The sequence below is a fragment of the Arachis ipaensis genome, chromosome B07 (assembly GCF_000816755.2).
Source record: "Arachis ipaensis cultivar K30076 chromosome B07, Araip1.1, whole genome shotgun sequence".
NCBI classification, from domain to species: Eukaryota; Viridiplantae; Streptophyta; class Magnoliopsida; order Fabales; family Fabaceae; genus Arachis; species Arachis ipaensis.
The window spans coordinates 2739788-2746345 of NC_029791.2; the positions used below are offsets into that span (position 1 = coordinate 2739788).

Below are 6558 nucleotides of genomic sequence, written 5' to 3' on the forward strand. Positions count from 1 at the left end.
CATAACTTGAACAAATAATAATAATAATAATAATAATAATAATAATAATAAATTACCTCGAGATTTTGAATATTATTGTTATATAAAGGGTTCGTTTTTTTAATTTGATGTACTACTTATTACTAGTAGTATGATCAATGAATCATGTAACTATATTTGTTTAGAGTGCCTCCAAAATAAATAATTAACTCAAATAGTCCACTAAGAAACTTTAGGGCCTCTAAATAAAAAATAAGATATAATCAAAACTCAACAAGTTCTAAATTCATAATTTCATATTGTGAAAACTGAACACTATATGAGTCCATTTCAAAAATACATGCTCTAACAGAGAGGATTAGGAAGAAGGTGTAAGAGGCTTCTTGCCATCAATGAACAAGCCCATGGTTTTGAACCAACGCAATAGATTTCGATGTTCTTTAACATAGAGCCATGCTTGTAGAAACTTGAAGAGGCTCTCGTTTATTCCTCTCTCCTCTATGTAACTGTGAAATGCATCCCTCATGGATTCATCTAGGTCTCTGTCAATTCACATGTTTATCCGTCAAACATAGCATGAACCATTCTCACTTACAAACATCAAAAATATAAAATTTCAAAATTTACATTTGCATTAACCTTCCTTGAGGTTTGCTAAAATTCAACCCGACTCTCCTATTCGTTCAAGTGCCATTGATTTCCACCTAGCTCTGGTTTGTGTTTTATTTAGAACTACATTATTTTCTAAGTCTTGGAGGGAAATTAGCACAGGTTTTCATAAATAGAGGAGAATCCAGTCGAATTTCATGAATCCTTAGAGGAGGTGATCATGTAAATGTAATTTGCCCTAAACTATATGGAATAAGACCATACAAACTCTAAGTCTAAACCAAAATGAATGCTTCTTCTATGTGGCGAGTTAATACCCATTTTGGCCCCCCGTGAAATTAGATCCCGGCCTCATTTTCAACCCCCAAATTTCAATTTACCTAATCTAGTCCTCCAAATATGCAATTGTGACTCACGTTTGCCCCTGGGATAATCTCTGTGAACGGGGTACTGAGTTGGCATGTTTTGGCAATCAACTGTTACTCTGGCAAAAAGAGATTAAACAATCTTTGTCTAAGCTTTACAACGCCACTAATGCATCAAACTACACAAGCTTCATCCCTTCCAATTCGACCAAACTCCTCCTTGCCTTAGGGCATAGTAACAAGAAAATAGGCACCCTTTTGCTTTTAGAAAACTAATACTTAAGTTTCTCTGTTATCTTAGACTAGAAACTCTTCAACATTTATCCAAGTAGATGAAGAGCTGCCTACGATTTTCACTAAAAGGAAAAATTGTTAATTTGCCACCTAAAACCAACCCTAATTAGCAAGCTTATCAAACTGATAACAAGCTTAGGTCCCCAAATCAAGGTAACAATTTTACTAGTAAACTCTTAAGAGCTTACAATTTGAGTTCAGCAATTCAATTTTCCAGTTCCTGTGAACACCAGAGTTTGATTACCTTCCTAATGAGCTTAACTAACATCATTAACCAATTAGCTGCATCATTTCATGCCCTAACAAAGGAACTGAACCAAACACACAAACTTTTAAGCTATAAAATTTTAAAATAAATAAAAAATAAAAAATTGTGAACTTACGCAAAAGATGGACCAGCGTATTGCGAAGGAACGAGGAGGTAACCGCCACCAGATTCTTGAAGCTTAGGTCTCATTGAAACTGAGTGAATCCCCAGAGCATCTTCGTATAATCCGCACAGAAACATCAAGCATTCGTTCTGATTTGGTTTCGACACATCCACGTGAATGAACAGTTGATCAATGACTCCGCCACCGCCGCCGCCGTCGCCGTCTTCGTCGTCGTTGGCGGCCAAGCGCATGACGTAGATTGTGATCTCTTCGTCGCCGTAGTTCCGCTTCAGCACAGGGCCGTTAGAATCGAGTGCGCCTTTTACGATCGTGAACGGCGATGGAGGTCCAACTTTCTGCGACAAATAACGAATCAGAAAATAAATAAATAAATAAAACCTAATTTGAGAGGTTTAGGGTTTAAGAAGAGAGCATTACAGGGGGCATGTTCATTTTGGCGACTTCGAGATAGTGGTCTTTGAGGGAGCGGAGGAGCATCGAGTTCACGGCAGAAGAGATTGAGTTGGACGATGAGCTGCTGGTGGCGCCGCGGATTAACGAGGGGAATGGACGGCGGAGGGCGGCGGCGGCCGTGGCGGCGCCGACGAAGGCTCTCTTCCACATTTTGGTGTGTTTCTAGTTACTCTGCCTTGCTTGCTTCTAAGCTTCAGCTTAATATTAACTAGTAATTTTTTTTGGTGACTAATATTAACTAGTAATTGAAAAAAAAAATATTGGTTTACAAAAATTAAAAATTTTAAATTTATACTGCCTTCACAACTAGGTGATTATATTTTTTTAGTTTAATTTTGTCATTTTATAAAATATTTTTAACGATTTTTTCAATTAAATTTTATTTTTTAGGGCATCATTACATAAAATATTATTTTTATTATTGTATTAATATATGAATACATAATTTTGTCTCTATAATTTAACCAATTTGAGTTGGTTAAATAATTAATTTATTCATTGAATAGTAATATACTCTTAAATAAAGTTTAAATTTACAATAAACTAGTCATTAAGGCTGCGTTTGTTGACAGAAACAGGACAGACAAAAACACAGACATGAAATTGTGTTTGACAAAGGAGACATAAACAAAGACAATATATCCAGAGATACTGAATTAGTGTATTTTGTGTCCATGACAAGACATGAAGACACTAACAAGAAACACAACTTATTTTTTATTTTTTCTTTCATTATTCTTGTTAATTTTTCATAATTATATTTTTTATTATTATATTTTTGTCTCAAATTTTTTGAATAAAAAAATGAGAATAAATTAGATTTTTATCTTTTGTTCTAGTTTATCACCAAATAGAATAACACAAAATTTTATATTTCTGTCATTTAGGCTGCATTTGTTTACAGAGACAGGACACTGGGACAGAGACACAAGGACACAAATTGACAGAGGAAACATGGACAGAGCAGAGACACTGAATTAGTATATTTTGTGTTCATCCTGACAGGAAGAACACGGAGACACTAAAAGGACACAACTTATTTTTCATTTTTTCTTTCATTATTCTTGTTAATTTTTCATAATTATATTTTTTATTATTATATTTTTCATCTCAAATTTTTTGAATAAAAAAATGAGAATAAATTGAATTTTTATAATTTATTTTAGTTTATCACCAAACAGAATACAAATCAGTGTCTTATCTTATCCTATTCTCAGAAACAAACCCAACCTAATACCGAATTAGAAAATATTGGAAGAAATAAAAATAAATATGCGATTGAACTCAATATTTTTTTAATTTTTATATTTCTCGTATTATTATTATGTACAAATACTGTATAGTATTTTGTGTTGTCATGTTTGATCTTGCTTTTACACCTCCATAACAAATTAACAAGAATATAAACCAAGCATTTGCTTATTTATTACTATAAATTTGACATTAAAAGAAAAAAAAATTAATAGTCTCTAGAGAATGGATATTGAATTATCTAAGAGTACTCTGTTCAGATTTCATCTTAAATTTATCAATTTCATCAAAACCAAGCAGCATGCAAATAAATTTGCACTTTTGTCAAAACCTCACACCTCCATTCATCTCAAGCCCGTGATGTTTCCAACTTGTTGAAGGAAATTTTCTAAAAATTTAGTGAAGAACTAATGAAATTTCTTACATATATATACAAAGTAATAAAACACCACATGATCTGATAATTTTATGAGCTTCTGCTGTGAAGAGACTTGCTTGCTTGTGAGGCCAAGACCATTGCCTTAGCCCTTGTGCTCATCAACATTAACTCTCGCACCGCGCGACGCTGGTGTTGTCGTGCATTTTTCGCTCGCTTTGGAGCTAACCGGTTGTCCCTTTCCTCAAAGGCGAGCCGGAATTTCTCGGCCACTGATAATTCGGGGGAGGTTGAAGGAGAGGGCGAAGCGGGCTTCACTGCAAAACCACGCCCTCTCCATGTCTTGGGATCAATATCCTTCACAGCCACATCATCCAATACGGTATTTCGTAACGCTTCCCAAGGAACCTGAGTTCCCATAAACCCGAACACAGATGACTTCGGGTTCACTATGATCCGCGGACACTCGGTAGATATCTCGTCTAACGAATTATTGTCGATGTTTGGCTGCAGAAAGAAAACCATAAAATTAAGCGTCTAATGACTCATGCATTTGTGAGGACAAAGATCTGCATTCAATTACAAAAGAGAAAGATTTAATAGTTTCATACCCATACTAGCCACCTGAGTGATTGCGCGCCACTGGAAATTTCTTTCGTATCGAGCTCCTCCCAGGAATCCTCCTTGACATAGTCTAGCCTCGGTTTAAATATACTCAAGCACCTCCGAGCTGTATGATCGCTCCTCGGACACCCTCTGCAACATTATCCAATAATCTTGTCTTAAATCTTCAATTACATAAAAAAATTTCCACTTTCTAAATATACTTTATTTTTAAAAAGGTTAAGAGAGAGAACTTTTTCGCTATCTACAACTCTCACCAGTCACCAGTTTAGAGAATGTTACCATTGTGAGGAGAAATCAAGCACCAAAGTCAAATCTTGACATTATGAACAGAAAAGCATGTAACAATGTCATGAATCTTGATCATTTTTAAAGAATTCAATTTACTTATACGAACTATTGAAATCCGGCATATGAACATAATACTAAAATGGCCCATTTAAGAAAATTTCTGGTTTTCAACTTCTGAGCATTGAAAATAGGCAAACTTTATAACAGAAATATGACTAACAATGGATGATGAGAGATACGTACCCGCATCTCAATGTCTCTAATAAACGGCAGTGCTTCACAAGTTCGGATATACCAGTAGCAGTGATTTTGGTACATCGGCTGCAAATAGTCTCAATATATCAAGTGACTCTGAAAAAGAGAGAGAAGTATAATATAAAAAAAAGCACACTAGACACGGCGGCAAACGTGTTTGCTTGGTAATTGTTTCGACAGAATCATAATCCTATACCTTATATCCAGAGCTTTAATTGATCTGCATACTTCGGCTGCTTTAATCAAGCCAATGTCGGAAACATCTGATCCAGAGACATCAAGGTATTCCCAAGAAGTATCAGCTAATGCAATCAGGACATCATCATTCAACAACTTTCTCCGTCTCGCAATAGCTGCCACTGCCGTCTATCATTTAGAATTAATTCTTTAACTGTAAGAATGCATCTTATGCATGACCTCTTTATCCGTACAAAGCGCAATAAAAGATTCTTAAGAATAAAGTTGTTCATGAAATTAAGCAATAAAGCAGTTTTTTTTTTACCCACAAAAAGGCTCTCCTAGAGAAAAAGTTTACAAACATTTCTTACGTGCATTCGCATTGCGCAGGCTACAACTTCGAAATTTTTCTTTACAGAAATATATGCTTGAATAAATGACCAATCAATAGATTTAACAGGTAGAATCATTCTCTAGAAAACTACCTTTATCTCAGCTGGCAAACCGATAGCAATCTCCGCCAAATCCGTAATAATATCCTCCAAATGTTTTCCGATAACTCCAATGCATAGGCTAACCAAACTTGGAGGCTTCATCTTCTTAGGCAGTAGTCCTGCATATAATTTTATCCCAAAATTGAACCATATTAAGGCGCCGCCATGGCTCAAAACCTATGATCCACGAGTAAACTACCTAAACCTCAAGACAACCAAAGACACATACATACTGGCTCCATCAAAGAATACAAAACACATTCTAACAATCCTATTAAGGTGCAAAACTCAAACTGAACTTCCTTGAATATCATTAGCACAAGTCACAATAAACAAACACAGATTCTAAGCCTCAAAGGAAAATCCCTAAGTATACAATCTGCTACTTTCACAACATCAGCTACCATAATCAAAATAGGTATATAATCATATGGAATCAAACTTCAATAAAAGCTCCAAATGTATTTTATTCACCATTCCCAAATTTTCTATAAATTGGAACTGAATCTGAAATTTTCACACAAGCTAATTAATTGTCCAACCCCCCTCCCTCTTTTTTCTTCTAATTTCCATTGACCATACCCCAAAAACAAAGCAAGTGCAATTCATCATAGAGCTCAGAAAGTTTGAAGCTTTACCAATAAACAAACAAAAACAAAACACCCCACCTCAGGAAAAAATAAAATTGATTACATACAAAACCAAATTACCTTGAAATTGATGGTGGTTAGTTGCAATGGAAGTTTTGTTCTTGACGTTGGATTGGGGATTCAAATCGAGGTTTTGCAGAGAGGTTTCTAATTCCTTGGAAGCTTTACCTTTATCCATCAAAAAAATCAAAACAGCAAAAAACAGAGACAAGTATGTGCAAACACGATTGAATCAAAAATACACACACAACACAATACAATATCCCAGAAAGAGGTTCTTAGTATTTAGGGATTTAAAAGAAAAAATTGTTTATTTATGTTCAGAAAAATAGAAACACACGATGCCGA

The 6558-nt window shown here is 34.9% G+C and overlaps 2 protein-coding genes across 3 annotated transcripts; both read right to left on the minus strand.

Annotated features, from left to right (window-relative positions):
* Positions 136-2297, minus strand: LOC107609128 (uncharacterized protein At2g39795, mitochondrial). Of its 2 annotated transcripts, none has more exons than XM_016310973.2 (3): positions 2057-2294; positions 1631-1974; positions 136-521 (listed from the first exon to the last, which is right to left on the minus strand). In XM_016310973.2, the coding sequence occupies exons 1-3, from the start codon at positions 2240-2242 to the stop codon at positions 338-340; spliced, it is 714 nt and encodes a 237-aa protein (XP_016166459.1). In that variant the 5' UTR covers positions 2243-2294; the 3' UTR covers positions 136-337. The 2 variants fall into 2 exon arrangements, with proteins under 2 accessions (XP_016166459.1, XP_020962615.1); XM_021106956.1 differs by lacking the exon at positions 136-521 and adding an exon at positions 816-1467 and having other exon boundaries at positions 2057-2297.
* On the minus strand, positions 3540-6558 carry LOC107609395. Its single transcript, XM_016311353.2, has 6 exons — positions 6271-6558; positions 5552-5679; positions 5086-5255; positions 4878-4955; positions 4331-4475; positions 3540-4226 (listed from the first exon to the last, which is right to left on the minus strand). Exons 1-6 carry the CDS (start codon positions 6386-6388, stop codon positions 3810-3812), a joined length of 1056 nt encoding a protein of 351 aa, XP_016166839.1. The 5' UTR covers positions 6389-6558; the 3' UTR covers positions 3540-3809.

Excerpts from the sequence above, each read along its gene's own strand:
- LOC107609128 (XM_016310973.2), bottom strand. The coding sequence starts at position 2,242 with ATGTGGAAGAGAGCCTTCGTCGGCGCCGCCACGGCCGCCGCCGCCCTC. Across the intron at positions 1,975-2,056 it reads CCAAAATGAACATGCCCCCT|AAAGTTGGACCTCCATCGCC; the intron begins GTAATGCTCTCT and ends TATTTGTCGCAG. Across the intron at positions 522-1,630 it reads TACGCTGGTCCATCTTTTGC|AGACCTAGATGAATCCATGA; the intron begins GTAAGTTCACAA and ends GTGAATTGACAG.
- LOC107609395 (XM_016311353.2), bottom strand. The coding sequence starts at position 6,388 with ATGGATAAAGGTAAAGCTTCCAAGGAATTAGAAACCTCTCTGCAAAAC. Across the intron at positions 5,256-5,551 it reads GTTTGCCAGCTGAGATAAAG|ACGGCAGTGGCAGCTATTGC; the intron begins GTAGTTTTCTAG and ends TCTAAATGATAG. Across the intron at positions 4,956-5,085 it reads ATTAAAGCTCTGGATATAAG|CCGATGTACCAAAATCACTG; the intron begins GTATAGGATTAT and ends GACTATTTGCAG.